The sequence below is a fragment of the Crassostrea angulata genome, chromosome 8 (assembly GCF_025612915.1).
Source record: "Crassostrea angulata isolate pt1a10 chromosome 8, ASM2561291v2, whole genome shotgun sequence".
Lineage (NCBI taxonomy): Eukaryota > Metazoa > Mollusca > Bivalvia > Ostreida > Ostreidae > Magallana > Magallana angulata.
Window position 1 is genome coordinate 42012966 of NC_069118.1, and position 18448 is coordinate 42031413.

The 18448-nt window shown below is 32.9% G+C and overlaps 1 protein-coding gene across 4 annotated transcripts in view; it reads left to right on the forward strand.

Moving 5' to 3' along the window:
- LOC128158797 (voltage-dependent calcium channel subunit alpha-2/delta-3-like) overlaps window positions 1-18448 on the forward strand; it is a 105804-nt gene that overhangs the window by 56093 nt on the left and 31263 nt on the right. For all 4 annotated transcript variants that reach the window (XM_052821752.1, XM_052821749.1, XM_052821750.1 and 1 more), the window contains 12 exons: window positions 1816-1947; window positions 2759-2825; window positions 3896-4046; window positions 4399-4566; window positions 5773-5880; window positions 6954-7032; window positions 7954-8003; window positions 14956-15081; window positions 15593-15649; window positions 15932-16099; window positions 16521-16619; window positions 17104-17196. In XM_052821752.1, coding sequence (XP_052677712.1) covers window positions 1816-1947; window positions 2759-2825; window positions 3896-4046; window positions 4399-4566; window positions 5773-5880; window positions 6954-7032; window positions 7954-8003; window positions 14956-15081; window positions 15593-15649; window positions 15932-16099; window positions 16521-16619; window positions 17104-17196 — 1298 coding nt within the window. The remainder of the gene's footprint in view (window positions 1-1815; window positions 1948-2758; window positions 2826-3895; window positions 4047-4398; window positions 4567-5772; window positions 5881-6953; window positions 7033-7953; window positions 8004-14955; window positions 15082-15592; window positions 15650-15931; window positions 16100-16520; window positions 16620-17103; window positions 17197-18448) is intronic.

An 18448-nucleotide genomic window follows, 5' to 3' on the forward strand; every position in this document is an offset into this window, starting at 1 on the left:
GAAATGGCCATTTTAAAACATGTTTCTGTATGAATGGCTAATAAATGGTTTCAATAAATGGTTTGAGAAAGTTGACTCCAGAAAAAATGAAAATAAATGGTTAATAAATGGAAAATCAGAGAAAAATGGATGAGAAATGGTAAATAAATGGAAAATTGACCATTTCTTTTGGCTAAGGGCACATCTTGTTATTTAATACTGTAAATTCCTTATTTTACGCGAGTACTTAATTCCGAGATTCAACCCTTTTTCATCAAATCGCAAGAATAAAAAATCATGAATGCCGTATTTTTATCAAAGTTTCTTGTAATTAACATATACGGTATCTGAAAAAAAAATGCAAGAATCTAAAATTTTTGATTTGTACTCAGGGCTCGACATTAATGCTTGTCCGCTTGTCCGGTACCAGTTAAAAAAATATACGGACAAGTGAATATTGCTTTCCACTTGTCCGACTGGACAAGTGCATTTTTATGTAAAGAAGTCTCCAACATTTTAAAAAGTAAAGAAAGTTTTGTGATTAGTTTATCCGTAGTCCCGTTATAAGTTTATCGATTAGTTATTTTGAATTTCGATCCCGACTTCAAATTGAAATGCAATTGAGTTACTCTTGATCAGGATTGAAGTTCACTAATTACAAACAACTTTCAATATTGAAGTGTAAAGGTGTGTATCTTAGTTCTTACACAGTACCAAACACACATGTTATCAAAAAGAAAGGAAGAACAGGTAGATATACTTTAGGATTATGGAAAGAAATGTAATTTATATTAGGTTTCATTCATCATTGATAGACTGTGATGACTTTCCATGTTTAGTTTAAAAAACAGATGAGAAATCAAATAAGAGTTACAATTGTTTTTTAAAACCTGATGCTAATAATTTAAATGTCTTGTAATTAGCCATGACAAAGCTACAGATGACAAATCATGTTTAATGTTATATGGAACCAATACATTTAGGAAAGACACTTTAAGTTTCCATTTAAGAAGTCAGATTATTAATTATGGCAAGAATAATCAATAAATGACTTTATTTTAGTAATACAGAACTGTAGTTTTCAAGTTGACAATATTTGATCTTTAATATTAAAATTTTTTTGGACAAGTGAAGTTGAAGTTCGGACAAGTAAATATCTTGGTCACTTGTCCGAATGGACAAGTAGAAAAAAAAGTTAATGTAGAGCCCTGGTACTTCTTGTGATTTTACGCGTATATTAATTCCTTTTGTTTAATTAGGAATCTACAGTGCCCCCATGCAACTTGTATTTAACTCATCTTTCATGAGTCAGTCAGTATGTCACTCCTGTTATTTTTCTAAGTGCGACTCCTATCTTAAACCACTGAACAGAATTTCTTGAAATATGTAAGAAATAATGAAGGACAAAATGCTTATAAGCAGGAAATTCTAGTTCAATTTTTTTTTTGGGGGGGGGGAATTTTGGCACTTTTGAATTGAAAATTTTGTTGTCAGCAGTTGTTATATAGTGACAAAAGTATAGATGTGCAAGTTTGCTGGAAGTTTTGATGTGATGATTTTTTTGAGCCCCCTTATTAAATAAAATGACTTTTAAAATTTCTATTTACACATAAACTTGAAAACTCTTGTTCTGTCCATTTCTTCCCTTTAAACATGGAAACTCATGTTCTCTCTCTCAGCCATCCTTTGATTGATGTACTTGATCTATGACTTAAATCTGGTTCAAATTTCTTTGGTAAATTTGCAAGTTTATAACTTTCATCGCACTGTCAGTGAATGTTAAGCAAAATGAGTAATATATTTTTGATATGTATTATAAGACATTTCCTTTTACAGCCCCAGTCATCCTGAACGGGATTCAGTGGTCTAAGAAGCTAGATCCGATATTCAAACAGAACAGGAAGGAGACGTCCGACCTCCGCTGGCAGTACTACTGCAGTGCCGACGGATTCCTCCGGATTTATCCAGGTCAGAAATCAATCCAGATTTTCTTTCTTCAATTTCATTTTCAATCCAAACGTTTATTCCTCCGGATTTTATTCAGGTCTGATAATAATCAGGAATGAAAATTTGGATTGAAAATGAAATTGAAAAAAAAAAACTATATATTTTTTTTCAATTTCATTTTCAATCCAAATGTTCATTCCTCCAGATATTATCCAGCTCAGAAATCAATCCAGATTTTTTTTCTTTTCAATTTCATTTTCAATCCAAATGTTCATTCCTCCGGATATTATCCAGCTCAGAAATCAATCCAGATTTTTTTTCTTCAACTTCATTTTCAATTCAAATTTTTATTCCTCCACATTTTATCCAGGTCAGAAATTTATCCAGATTTTTGTTTGTTTTCCTCAATTTCGTTTTCAGTCCAAATGATTATTTCTCTGGATTTCTCCAGGTGAAGAATGTATCCAAATATTTTGAACTTGCAAAAAAACGGACTTCTGTGATTCATTCAATTTTGTGGTGGCAATTTTATTTAGAATGTCAATTTTAAAAAAAAATACTTTAAATTTGGATTTAAATTCAAGGATAAACTGCATGCTATTTACATGTATAAGTAATAAAATCTGTGGTTTCATAATCAGGTAGGTTTTAATTTTATTTGTTGGTAACAAGTACCTATGAAAACCAAGAAAGTTGAGATCCCACAAATATTTACAGTACGTCATAAAACACAGACATGAAAACATAAAAAGAATTGCCACCAACACAACTAGCTGTAGCTTGATTGATTGATATATATTTTAATATTCTTTCTGTGTGTTTTTTTGCTCAGGTGTGAAATGGCCGAAGAACAATGTAGAAGAGAGTGTGGACATGTACGACTGCAGAGTCAGAAGCTGGTATCTACAGAATCTATATATTTCAGGAATAAGGAATCATTCTTTGAGTATTATGAGGTTATAATTTCAGTCGAGGCGTGGTAAAATCCAATAAAGCCTTAAGGGCTTTATGACAGATTTGATCACGACCCAATCAAAATTATAGCCTCATAATATTCAAAGAATGATTCCTTATTACTTATGTATATAATAATTTTCAGCCATTGTACGATTGAATGTAAAAATATAAATAAGCAAACCCTGCTGGTGCCCCAGTTAAAAGTCATTTGAAGTTATAATTAGACTGTATAGTACAAAATCGATACGTAGTGTTATTAAGGTAAAGACACTGAAAAATGTAAAGATATATCTATAGAACCAGTATGCTCTACAGTATCTTGCTTTGACTATATATTTAAGGAGGCCGGATAGTCAACGAATCATCCATCAGATCCATGCACCTTTAAATTCTATTTTTAGCCATAGAATAGGAATCAGTAAGAAAAAATCCAAATATTCTAGTTTTAAAATTTATGAACAATTTACTGCATCTTTATACGAAGCTCTTTGTTTAAAGGAGATCATTATAGTCCAAAAATAGCCATGGACATACCACCCTCGAAATGGGCTAAGCATGCAAGTTATGATTAAGGTTATTATGGCCAGTCAAAATGGTTGCGGATAGGTTTTATGACGTTTTAAAAATTTCTAAATGAGAATATCAAGGTTTACTAGATAAAAGAAGTTTTAGACCCAATTTTATATGAAGAGCGTGTATTAAGATGAAAGACTGAAAACTATAAAAGAAACCAAGAAGATCTTAAGCATTTTTCTCATTAATCTAAAGGCATGGTCAGATTAATTCTTTAACATTTGCCCCCCCCCCCCCCCCCCCCCTCCCCTTTTCCTAATACTTCCACCCACCCATGCACACATATACCCATGATCTTAACTCTGACCAAGTAAATTTTGGAATCATATTGAATGTTAATGTCCTGTTTTGAGTGGATTTTCCTCCAAATTCTGAGTGCTTAACTTATCACATACAGAAAAACTACATCTGTCATTTGTGTACTGTGTTTCCTTATAAGGTACATTAAGGCAGCCAGTTCTCCCAAGAACATGGTGATACTGGTGGACACCAGCGGAAGCATGAAAGGTCGTCGACGGATTATCACCGTCAAAACCATTCAGAAACTGCTAGAGACACTTAGTGACGATGACCACTTCAATATCATAACGGTAAGTCTCGTTGATATTATCCAATTTTGAGTCATATTGACATCATATTCTAGCGCAAGTAGTGTCAAATATCAATACGACAAATTGTGTTGATAGTTATGATGGTCAGTAATGTTATAAAAGTCATTATTTTTTCCACTTAATATGTAATCCTCGATTCTATTGGGTTTCAGTAAGTTCCATTAAATAACTTGAGCAAATTGCTTGTTCTTACTGTAAATCTTCTGATTCACAAGTAATCACTAAAGTATATAGCTTGGTTAATGTAAATTTTGTAATTAAAGATAAATTAAACATATTACTGCAAAAATTTCAGCAATAACAGTAACTTAAGTATTTCACTCGGTTCCAGTATTCCGACAAACCCCGTTACCTGGACAACTGTTTTAGTGGGACACTCATGCAGGCGAACATACAGAACAAGCAGCGAGCTGTCAAGCTGTTCAAGAAGCTCGAGATGAAAGACACAGGGGAGCTGAACCTGGCACTCGAAGAGGCATTTAAGTTGTTCAAGTCAGAGGTCAGTGATTGATGTAGGGGCATTCAAGTCAAAGGTCAGAGTTTGATGAAGAGATGTTAAAAGCCAGAGGTCAATATATGAAAGAGTTCAATAGACAAGCAGTTCAGTTCAGTGGTCAGTGTTTGATAAAGAGATGTTAAAAGTCAGATGTCAAAGTTTTATATGGAGGTGTTAAAGTCAAAGGTCAATATATGATACTAAACAGTTCAAGCTGTTCAAACCAGAGGTCAGTGTTTGATATGGAGGTGTTAAGGTCAGAGGTCAGTGTTTGATATGGAGGTGTTAAGGTCAGAGTTTGATATGGAGGTGTTAAGGTCAGAGGTCAGAGTTTTATATGGAGGGGTTAAGGTCAGAGGTCAGTGTTTGATATGGAGGTGTTAAAGTCAGAGGTCGGTGTTCATTATGGAGGGGTTATAGTCAGAGATCAGTGTTTGATATTAAGTTGTTCATGCCAAAGGTCAAAGTTTGATACAGTTTAGAAGTTCATGTCAGAGGTCAATATATGATATTAAGGAGTTCAAGCTGTTCAAGTCATAAGTCAGTGCTTGTTTTTATGGAGTCATTGATCAGTGTTTGATATGAAGGTGTTCAAGTCAGAGGTCCATTTGTGCACTTTAACATAAAACAACAGTGGTTTGATATACTAGAGGTGACGAGAATATTATAGACATGGTCTGGGTTTGAATCAAGATTCTATGATTTTCTTGTCAGATGACATCAAACTAAAGATGGACTGACTGCCACATTCTTATTTGATTCAGGCTAATCTCTGTTGCTCTGATGGATAATTAATATCTGTCAAGGGATTTTTTTAAAAACACTTAAGAAATGAAGATTTGTTAAAATTGTTTTTTTTGCTGGTTAATAATAAAAAGAGCTAGAAAAATATGACTTAATCTTGAAAGTTAACAATTGTATGTAATATTGGGTATCAGATCTTCAAATCTTTGAAGAACAGTGATGATTGAGAAATATTTGTTATATCTTTGATATTGGAGCGTAATCAAGAGAAGTATACCCCTGAGATTCCCTTGGTATTCAAAAATGGATATCAATACCCTGTGAAAGGTTTGGCTTATAAATAAGTGAATCACATTTTTCTGGTTTAAGCCTCTTTAACAGCAAGGTCCAATTACTTAGAGAGCGATGTTCCGAAATCATTTTGGTTGTGGTCGTGGTTACGATTTTTTAACTTTTTTCTCGCAGAAAAAAAAAGGACAAGAACAATGCAACAAGGCCATAATGGTGATCACAGACGGACCGTCAGAAACATATAAAGAAATCTTTGAAACACACAATTGGCCAAATAAAACGGTGAGTTGATAGAATGTTTGTGGTCTTAAATGAAGGACGAGTTGGTTTTTTTTCTATTTTCATTATACTTTGGGTTCTAATTTCCTCAGGGATTTAGTTATGAAAATCTCATTCATAATTGGTTTTTTTTTCTACTGGAGTAGATGCAATATAGTTCTAATTTTTATGTTCGTAAAGAGTGCTATGACGTTGGCGTGTGCATTATTAGTCCCCGGAGAGGGTCATTATTACTAGGTCTGGAAAGTGTTTAGCAAAATCTAAAAACGAAGACTGACAACAAGTGAGAAAGTGAAGTAGACAAAAAAATCTATAATAACTTATTTTTGTCCATATAAACTTGGCAAATTGGAATTATTCGCCTTGTGGGAATGAAATCTTGGCAATAGTATATAGATGAACTCACTGGTAGGGTGTGAGTCTTTCACGCTATGAAGGCAGACATCATGCAAGGCATTTCTGTTGAGAGCGGAAATTTATGACACAACATTGGCCATTTAGTATTTTGCTCTTTTTTTCTACCATTTGTTCTTTTTTTATGGGGAAGGGAATGTCCAAGAGGGAAAAACGATATTTGTTTTGTTTATCGTGTTGATCCATCTTAAACAGCTGGAAATATTTTTTCAGTTTATATTAAATTGTGCCGCCATGTTGTTATGGCCACACCAATATAATTTCTTGTTCATCTGACATTCCATGGAAAAGGGTACAAGCGGGCGAGCGATTAAAAGAAAAAAATATTATTTTTTTTAGCATAAAATTTTAAGGGGTTACATATTAAATAAATTTGATGGGACAGTAATATTTCTTCTACTTGTTTCTGATTTATAAATTAAAACTCTTAAAAATGTGAAAAAAAGAGCAGACATAGAACAGAAAGCATCGCAAAATTTCCTGGATGCGGGAAATTTATAATTTGTATAGTTTTTAATCATTTAAAGACAAGTGCGTGGGGTCTGAAGAACAAGAAATTATATTGGTGTGGCCTATGTTATATTTGATGAAATATTTTGATGTCATTTTATCTCAAGTACATGTGTTGGATAAATTAGAATCTAAAGTAACATCTTTTTTAGGTGAGGCTGTTTTCTTTTCTGGTTGGTCGGGAAGTAAAGGAGAATAGGTACGCCAAATGGATGGCCTGTGCCAACAAAGGTAATTATTGGGGTGAATGAATTTCTTCCTTTGTATAAGAACTTCAAAGTTTTGTTTAAACATGAGAGAAGACAGCTGAGACCTGGGCATTCAATTAAGCCGCTAAAAGATAGAAATTAAGCAGGGTCCCCTTTGACCATGCACTGACTGCTTCATTGTATTCTTTTGAGAAATTCGCCCAAAGTATAATTATACACCGAATTCCCAATACTCATTTTCTGTGGTATGACTAATAAAGTATGAAATAGAAGACCCTTTGATAGTACCTCAGAGAACAAAAATCAATTTCTGGTTCAGTGATAAAAAGATAATGTCTCAGAAGTAGTGGCACCTTAAACATGAATTGTTTAAAAATAAATACTGTTGTTTCATTAATATTCAAGGGCATCAATTTTCGTGGATAAAGTGAAAATCACAGTTTCAAGGATACGTAAATTCGTGGCCAACGATCCTATCAGTACAAAATGTTAATAAAAATTGCACTTCAATGAACAATTAATTTAGTGTATCAACTTATCAACGAAATCCACGAAAATTGGTATTCAACGAATATTGATGAAACCACAGTATTGTATACATGGTTATTTTCACCCTTTGTAATTTTCGCCCTTCTACAGTTGCAAACAGTTTAGCCCCATCTTGAATTCGCCCAGACACGCCAGTTTTGTTTGAAGAGAGATAAGTTGAGATATTAGAATTTGCCCAGTTTTAAATTTTTAAAAAGGACAAAGCGGGCAACTAAGGGGTGGAAATAAGACGGGGGCAAATATTTCCCTGTATAGAGTATATATTTGAATTACATATACTTAAAGGAATATACTTTGAAGCAAAAATGTGAGATAGTAGATTCAATCAAAAAAATTTGACATCCTTAATGATTTAAATACCTGAAATGTTAACTCTGAGGATTTTTTTTTATAGGATATTACACTCACATCTCAACACTGGCAGATGTACAAGAAAGTGTTCAGGTAAATTGAATGTTTGCATGGATTGACTTAAGTTGAACGCAAGTGGATTTTAAGTTAAACACAAGTGGATTTTAAGTTAAACACTAGTGGATTTTAAGTTTAACAATTAGTCTAGTGTACTTTAAGTCATACTCAGAACATGTAATCTGACTTATACATTACTGTAGGTTCCTAATAATAAAACGTGAGGAATTAATATCCACGTAAAAGCCCAGGGGTTGACATTAAGTTTTTGAATTACTAGACCAGTCGGGCTACCTCAGCAATTTTTCACTAGCCCTGACCCTTTTACCACTAGCCCTGACCAATTTTGACAAAAATAAACTAAAAGTAATGACAAACATAAAATATTAAATTCTTGGTTCTGTTTAATTGTATTGGTTTATCTTTACCAATAATGAATCATTCAAACACTATTTAAGATTTAATTTTATTCAATCTGTACTAATAATAATACAAGTATTCAATGGTGGACCAGGGACCAACAAACTTCCCTTACTTCTCATTAACAGAGAAACATGGAGAAGTTTGAGAAATCGGGGAGACTTTCATAACTTGACAATGGCATAACAATAATGATGATATTCACAGATTTAAACTTTAATAATTAAAATTAGATTAGAAACAAGTCATTATGATTAAAAATAAAACAAATTGTAAAAATTCAAAAAAAATTATCAAGTTTATTTAAATTCAATTATTTAATGTATTCATACATTTTATAGATAAAATGTGTTGTAATTGTGTTAACTGAAATGATAAATAAAATCAGCCTCTGTTTTTAGTGTATTCTGGTGGCATTAGCCCAACCCAACCATTATCATGATTATGTTGAGGATTATATTTTTTTAAAAAGATATTATAACTGTAAACATAGGGTTTATGATTATTTTAGCATAAATTTGGCAGTGTTATTAGGTAATTACAAGTTACCAACATATTCAATGTTATACAGAATCAACACTAGCCTTAAAGTAATAAACATCGTCTTGTACAGCGTGGATTGCATCACCCGTATTTATAACCCCTAAAGATAAGACAGACTAGATTAATTAATCACAAGAGGCATAAACTGAGTTTGTGAATCTGCTTTAGAATTAAATAATTATCATTTTATTTTCCTTGGGGTTAATTTACACGGATATATGAACTCCGTATACAGGGCGGCTTGGACTTTTCGTCCGGAGGAAATTCCGGCGAAGTTACGGATCAAAAAGTGAGCATTTCCCCAACTTCATCCTCTAGGTTAGTCCTTTGGTTGTACTCAAATTACGGTTTGTAGAATTTATGCCTGTTAGGAAAAAGTGTTTTTACTTCTATTGATATTAATATTACAGAAAAAGTATGTGCACACTTTTTTTCCACACGACCAGTCGGGCTAGTACACAGACATTTAACCCGACCGGACCTATCGTTTACTAGACAATGTCGGTCGGACGTGCCTTAGTGTCAAACTCTGAAGCCCGAAAAGCACATTGCTGGGATTTTAAAATCTGTTTTTAAAATCATGTAAACAAAATGAGACTATGATAACAATCCAGCGTTACTGTACACTGTTACTGCAATACTGTACCAGTTTTTTTGCGAGTCAAAAAATTTGAAAAAAAATGGGTAAATTTGCATCTCAAAGTAAGCTTTATTTTTTGTTAATCTAGTTTTGTAAATTTAAAAAAGTTCTGATAGGAAACAAATATATGGGATATCAAACTTTCTGTGTACTGTTTTTTTTGTTGTTGTTGTTTTTTTTTGTTTGCGATGTAAAAGTGATTGCAAAAAAGCTATATTTAGACCATCACGAAACTTCTCTAGAGGGCGGATGGTTTGGCCATTTTTAGACTACTGCAGATTCCTTATTAAACACGAGGAATTAATATCTGGGTAAAATTGCGAGTAGCACATCTCGCAAAATTTAAAATCACGCTTTTATTTTTTGGACATACCTTGCGTATATGTTCACAAATTGAAACTATGAAACCAATTTGGCATTCAGGATATTATATTTTCTACGGATTTGATGCAAATCGGTGAATTCATGCAGGGAATTAAGTACTCCTGTAAAATAAGGAATCTACTGAAAAAGATCTCAGTCTGTAGATAGATATATATAAGAAAATAACAAATGTTAATTGCATTAAATTTTTTGGTACTAAAACTTTCCCAGAACAATATTCATAAACTATATTCCAAAATTTTTTTTGCACAAAAAATATTAGTATAACGTTTTTTGTATGGATGGAACTGTAGCTCAATGGTCTGTATTTCCAAATTTCTTGTGGAGCTACTGTTCTGCAGGCTTTCTGGGTAATAATGTCATTGGATCCCCATGTTAAAATTTTATGAAATGTACCCTAATCGTGAGGTTTTCTCACAAATAAACAATCTTATCAGCTTTATGATAATATGTTCTTTGTATAATAAAATCAATGAAATGATGCAGATGACACCTTGATATTTCCAAAACACAAACTATGTACATGACTATACTTCATAAAGAACAAAAATTGCAATACAGACTGACAGTCATTATCTGTATCAGACCAGATGTAAAAGTAGGTGTTTTACAGAAAAATGCAATTAATGCTTTTGGATATTTAACACAGGAAAGAGATAGCGACGGAAAAGTAATTTTCTCATCAAATGAGACTTAGTAGCATGTAGAAATGATTAAATGTAAAACCACTTGTGATTGCGACTAGAAAGGCTTTCATAATGAGAAAATCTTTGCGACACCAAGAATCAAATTAAGAGAAGCAGAGAGATTGGAAGATTTTGCAACTGAATATTGGGAATTGCTGCATTTAATCAAGAAGGGAGGGGGTAAAAAGTCAAAATTCATTCTCATCTCTCTCTCTCTCGAACTCCACTCATTTATTTCTATTTCACAATGGTGGACAGATTAAGTCTGCAAAATGCCTCTGTAGGATAGTCATTTCTGAGAACAAAGGAATCGTGATTTGTCCCCTGGGTATGTCATTTATCTGGAAATATGTTGATTTGGTGTCAATAGCGATAAACGCGCTAAATTCCGTCCGAGATTACAAGGCGATCAGTCGCTGATGGAGACATGTAGGTATATCATTTGGGCTGTGTGCTAATAATTATAAGGCGGGCATTTTCACGATTCTCTGCTCTGAGATTCATCAAAGAGAGCTAATCAATGCAATCAACGTCTGAACAAGAATGAGGCAGGCTGTCCAGTTTCCATATTCTCTGTTTTATCTCATTTGGAAGGGAATGAAATCTCATTCAAATTCATTTTATTAAATACATCAATATTTCATGAAAATCATCAGACTGAGTTAATTGTAGCAATTTGAACTTATTTCCTTTCTATGTAAATATTTTTATGAATGGAATTTTTTTTCATAGCCCAATATAGTATCAAAACAAATTAAAGCTACTCATTTTTGTTGCTCCAGTGCGGAGATAAAATGGATTTACAGACAAACAATATTTTCCCTCCCTTTATCAATTTGTACAGTACCTCTTTAGAATTGTTTTAATCTTACTCACTTCTTTTATGATTTTGAATAATCAATTTCTGAAATAGATATTATACTGCTACAAAAATTTTATTACAGCAAACATGAGTTAATTGAATTTAACGAGGCCGAGGACAGATTGAGTACGCACGCTTTCGCGCAGCGTTTCATTTGTATTGTGACGTCATCTTTTTGCTTGGTTGACGCCATTTTTATTATTTTGTGGAATAAACATAAATGTCTCGAAGTATAAGCTATATTTGGGCTCGGGTCGAAATCGTGAAGAGAGTTCAGCAAGCCTAGCCGTCTGTCACGTTTTCTTAACCGACCTAAATATAGCTTGATTCATATATTTCAAGACAGTAACAATGTTTTTTATTTATCGACCCTTAATATTTGATGTTATGTATATATTTATTACTTAAATATGTCTGAATGTTTTAATGATACTATAAAGATCACCATTTCCGCCTTTGTCAAATAAAAAATAGCCATTATCTGACAAATCTGGGAAATTGGGCATACAAAAAACAAAATTTGATAAGACCCCTGGAGCAAACCAGTAGGTAAAAAGGTTTTTTTATTTGACCATTTGATGCCTTTTAGCAATTACTTTAATATGTAGAACAGAAAAAGAAATCCCTAGGGGAGAATTTAAAAAAAAAGTTTTCATGAATCAAAATAGCTTCTCCGTTATGCTTCACTATTGGCATGTGTAATTGTTTTTAGCTCACCGAGACGAAGTCAAGGAGAGCTTATGCTATACCCTCGGCGTCGGCGGCGGCGTCGGCGTCGGCGGCGGCGTCCGGACCTGGTTAAAGTTTTTGTTGCAGGTCCTGTATCCAAGCTATTACTTGTCCTATCTTCACCAAACTTGCATGGATGATGCATCTGGACCTACTTATGGAATTGAAAGACTTTGATGCTGAATCTGGGTCCTAAATTTTAGATGCTGGAGGAGTTTAAGGTTGTTGGACCAGGTTAAAGTTTTTGTTGCAGGAGCCCTTTGATAGCAATATCTAAGTTACTGCTGGTCCGTACTTCACCAAACTTGCATGGATGGTGTGCCTTATGATACTGATGCACCAGACAGGCTTGAGTGCTGAATCTAAGCTATAGGTTTCGGATGCTGGAGGAGGTTAAGGTTTTTGGAGCAGGTTAAAGTTTTTGTTGCGGGTGCCCATTGATAGCAATATCTAAGTTACTACTGGTCCTAACTTCACCAAACTTGTATGGATGGTGCGTCTTATGATACTGATGCACCTGACAAGCTTGAATGCTGAATCTGAGCAATAGGTTTCGGATGCTGGAGGAGGTTAAGGTTTTAAGAGCTGGTTAAATAAAGTTTTTGAAACAGGTGCCCTCTGATGATGATATCTTAGTTATTACTTGTCCTTACTTCACCAGACTTCCATGGATGGTGTGTCTTATGATACTGATGCACCTGACAGGCTTGAATGCTGAGTCTGGTTTCGGATGCTGGATAAAGTTAAGTTTTTAGGAACAGGTCACATGTTTAATAGATGATAGTACTATTTCAAACTTGCATAGTTGATTTAACTGTAATATGAATGAATTGCAGAGGTAGCTTCAGATGCAGAGCTTGATCTCCATTATCAAGGATGCTAAAAAATAAATCTTAGTTATTACAGGTCCTAACTTCACCAAACTTGAATGGATGGTGTGTCTTATGATACAGATGCACCTGACAGGCATGGATGCTGAATCTGAGCCATAGGTTGCGGATGCTGGAGGAAGTTAAGGTTTTAATTGCTAGTGCCCTCTGATGATGATATCTTAGTTATTACTGGTCCAAACTTCACCAAACTTGCATGGATGATGCGTCTTATGATACCAATGCACCTGATGGGCTTGAATGCTGAATCTGAGCCATAGGTTTCGGATGCTGGATGAAGTTTAGTTTTTTGGAACAGGTCACATGTTTTATAGATGATAGCTTGCATAGTTGATTTAACTTTATCATAAATTAAATGCAGAGGTTGCTTCAGATGCAGAGCCTGATCTCCATTATCAAGGATGCTAAAGAAATCTCCTACCTCACTCAAACCAGCTCGATAGATAGATGTGTTTGTTGATAAATGATATAACATGATTTCTATGATATAGTTTTGTATGATATGAAACAATATTGTTTGATATGATACAAAATGATATTATATGTTATATTATAAAAGTTATACGATACGATATGATATTGTATCATTTTTTTTTTATGATATTGTATCATGATATTGTTATGTATAGTATTGTATATTATGATACAATATTGTATAATATTATATTGTATTTTTAATTTATTATTTTATCACATGATACAATTACATATTAAGATATTGCAAAATATTATATTGTATCCTATGATACAATATTGTATATTCTATAATATTGTATCATACAATATTGTATAATATGATATTGGTTTCAGTAATATAGAATTATATCACATGAAATTGTATTATATGATATTGTAATATAATATAATATTGTATCATACGATATTGTATGATATGATATTGGTTTTTATGATATATTATCATATCACATGAAATTGTATTATATGATATTGTAATATATATTATTGTGTCATATGATACAATATGTATAATATAATAATGTATTTTATAATATTTTACTTTATCACATGATATTGTATCATTTGATAAGATACAATGTTGGAATCAAATTATATTGTATTATATGATATAATATCATATAATGTATCAAATATGTTTCAGTGTCATTCAATACAATATCATACTATATTATACAATATAATATCATGTTTCAATGTTATGATGTATAATGTAATATGATATTGTAATATAATACTATATTGTATAATATTTTATGATATTGTATTATGTGATCAAATACAATAAGGTATAACACAATACAATGTCATATTATACGTTACAATATCATATCTCATTATTGTTTATTACGGTATTTTATTGTATTATATGATATATATTATAAATATGACATGATGCAATATTTAATTTTATATCATTGTATTGATTAACATATGAACATATGATTATCGTAAAAAAATTTATCAGAAGATATACGATATTTTGTCAAAACAGAATCCATGAATATTCAAGATCATAAAGTATGATTTTCATATAAAATGATAAAGGTGGTCTTATGTAGGTGATGTGTCATAAGGGTGATGCTCCGTCTCGGTGAGCTTAGTAATCTACGATTACCTATGTTTGCAATATGGAGAAGGAGGTTCTTAGTTCCTCAATCCAACCCCCACCACGTTTTCCAAAAATCTCTCCGAAGAATTGTCTTATGTGTCCTGCATATATTTCAATGAAGGTTTTATAAATATGATCCTGGTTTTATTTATGAGAGGTTCATGGAAGTGTTTCAATTTTTTTCAGTATGATCTCCGAGTGTTTTTTTTTTTTTAGCATTCTTCAACTTCTAGTGTTGTTTTTCAGTATTATCTTCGAGTGTTGAGTCGTCCAATGGGGATGGCCCACAGAGAAGGCGGTCTTTCTAGAACCCCTAAATGGACACCGGTGTACACAGATTATACGACAGAGGTTACACAGAACCTCAGGGAGGTACCCATACTTTCCATTCCTAATTATATGTGAGAAATTAGTGTTGGCATAAAATTGCCAGAAGCACTCTTAGAAAGTTTTAAAATGAATTATTTGCAACAATAACTAAGTCCAGCTTTTGTGGAATTAATTTATTATTTAGCCGATTTTTAATTCGTTTTGGGCTTCTCCAAACTTTATTTCACATGTTGATTTTTTATTGAAGATTTTTTTTCCACTTTTTATTTTAACGATAGTAAGATAAATTAGTGAGAGCTAAAATTTTAAACTTAAATGCATTACATGCAGTAAAGTTACGGTATGCAGGTTAAGGAGAGGGGGGCTGACACTTGCATTCATGCCCATCAGAAGGAAATTGAAATATAAAAACAAACACCCACTCTGTTGAACACCCTGTGTTGGAAATGTTGAAGTTGACAACAAATGCATAGAATTGGTAGTTAATTTGTGTTGAGCTTCAGTAAGCGACTCATTGGCAGCATTCCTCTTATTTGTTGTTTTTGATTGACAGGGAGTGGGCCTGGTCATTTCTGTGTCCATGCCAGTGTTTGACACCAGTAATTCATCGGTAAGTTTATGAAAAGTTCTTTTAAACATTTGATTAACTCTCTTTTTTGAATTCCAGCAAAATAATGAAATAATATACAAAATGATAATGACTGTTGCATTCAATTTGTATTTTTGCCTAAGAACTACCGGTTACTTAAGGTAGTTTTGATTTTTTGGTATATGACTATCCAAAGTTTTACATTTCTCTAAGACAGGGAAATTTTGTCGATCAATTATGCTGAGTTTACCATCAAACAATTTCCTTTCTGTGTTTGCACGATGATCTCTGTTAATCCACTAGGCTACTGGTGGGCGATTATTGGGGGTGATGGGGACAGACATACCAATCCAAGAAATCACCAATCTGGTGCCCAAAGGCAAGCTTGGGGCCAACGCCTACACCTTTATGTACACTCACCACGGATACGTACTGTTTCATCCCAACATGAAGCCCATGTACCATAAGATAGTAAGTAGATTGCCATTCAACTGGCTCCGTATTTGCAAGCTTTCATTTTCTGACACCCATGGCTATGTTGTCTCGCATAAGCGTATTCAAAACTGGTCATGGGTTAAATCCAACAATGTCTAGTTTTAGAATTGATACAAATTTTGTGTGAGCTTTAAGTTTTTGTTTTTTATGTTAAAAGAAAAGAAAAGCAATTAAAAGTTTTTGTTGAATTTAAAAAATGATTTTATCGATATTTACGTTTAAAAAATCTGTACTGAAACACAACCTGAAAACAATTTCTTGTCATTTTTTGGTCATTTTAGTATTGAGTTTGGACAGAAAAGCTATGCTACTATACCTATAGTTTGGAATTTTTTTTTTTACATTATATAATTATGTAGAAATGTATAGATGTTGATGATGATGTATCCTTTGATAGAAAGGAAGCACGTCAGCTGAGAAGGAGTTCCGTCCCTTTTTTAACACCATTGACATCACAGAGATGGAGTACGCTGTAGATCACGAAGAATTACACGAGGTACGGGAACTATTTCCTCACTCCACAGGTTTTATTACTGTGGTTTCATCAATATTCGTTGAATACCAATTTTCGTTGATTTCAAGGTTTAGTTGATCCACGAAATTAAATGTTCATTGAAGTGCCATTTCTATTCACACTTTGCATTGATAGGGTCATTGGCCACGAATTTACGTATATCCTTGAAACTGTTATTTTCACTTTATCCACGAAAATTGATACCCTTTAATATTAATGAAACCACAGTATCCCCTTAGAGGGGATATAGCATCACTGATTGTGTTAGTGTGGGTGTGTCAGTGTACAAAAGCTTTTTGGCAAGATTGAATAAAAACTTAGCACCTAAATTCCTTAAATTTTGAATATGCATGTACTTATAAAGCATTGTAATAAGTCAAGCTCTATTCATTTTCAAAGTTAATGATGAATGTTTTCTAGAGATATGCAAAATTTAGCTAACATTACAAAATTAATTCTGTTTCAGTTTAGACAAAAATTACTAAGTGCCTCAAATCGAGGGAAAATCAAGCTCAAAGTGAAAGTGCCTTATGACCGATCAGTGCCTTATGACAGAATGGTAGGTTCCAATTATTCTTCCTTTATCTAGTACTTGGAAAATATTTTTCTACAATGAGAGTGTTAATTTAAGGTGGTATGGGACACCTCCATGTTGTGATGTATTGTTTATTGAAAGAAACAATATTAAAATGAAGTCTAATTATATTCAATTTGGCAGTTTCTTTCTCAGTATTGTCACTTAACAGCGTAGCGCAGTGGGTTAGAGGGTTTACTACGAATCTGTAAGTCATGAGTTCTAATCCCGCTAGGGGTTTTACATTTTTCACCTCTCCAAAAAATTTCAAATTTAAAACTATTTTTGGATAAATAGTGTGAAGTTTAAATATTCTAAACCGGTGAAAGTGTTCTAATTTCCATGTATCTAATCCACATTAATATCGACAGATGTTCCATACCACCTTAAGGAAATAAATTGCAAAATCGATTTGTGGTAATATTATAGACAATGACACTGGGAAATGTAAATTTTGTCATATAGCTACGTTGTTAAACTATACTGTACTGTAAAACATGGTAAAAGCAAAGCACCAGTGGCAAGAAGTTTTGATTCACCATAAATTTAATGTAATTTGTTACATCCAATCAGTTTTCAATACATTTTTAAACCACTTGGTATTGAAAGTGAAATGAACATGCATGAATTGGTGTTTAGCTCAGGGTTGTTATACTCTAGATTCCTTATATTATTTTACGCAGATACCTAATTCCGTTATTCCATTTTGCATTAAATCACGAGAATATAAATTGCGAAAGCCAAAATTTTATCATAGTTTCATTTAGTTTAGTCTGAGAAACAAAAGCGAGATTTTTAAATCCGCAAAATGTGCCTCTCGCAAATTTTAAGCTAATTTAAAAGCTAATTCCTCGCATTTAATTTGGAATCTACAGATGCAATGTTTTACTGTTTTGGGTTTCTTGAATAATTTGGGCTTATGCATTCCTGCTTCACACTGGGGCTATTTAAACAATAAAATGTTTTCTTTGATGATTCATTTGGGATATGGAGGTAGCAACATTGCAGGAACAATACATAACCCGCGTTAGCGAGTTATGTAAATATTTCCTGCAATGATCGCTACCTTCATAACCCGCATGAATCATCAAAGAAAGCATTTTATTGGTTATATTAACATCTTTCTTTAACTAATTAATAAACTGATTATTAAAAGTTAGTAAAATTCACTAAATTACTGTTAATGTACAAAAGTACGTTAGCTAAAAGAAACAGCCAAATCGACTCCTGTAAGACT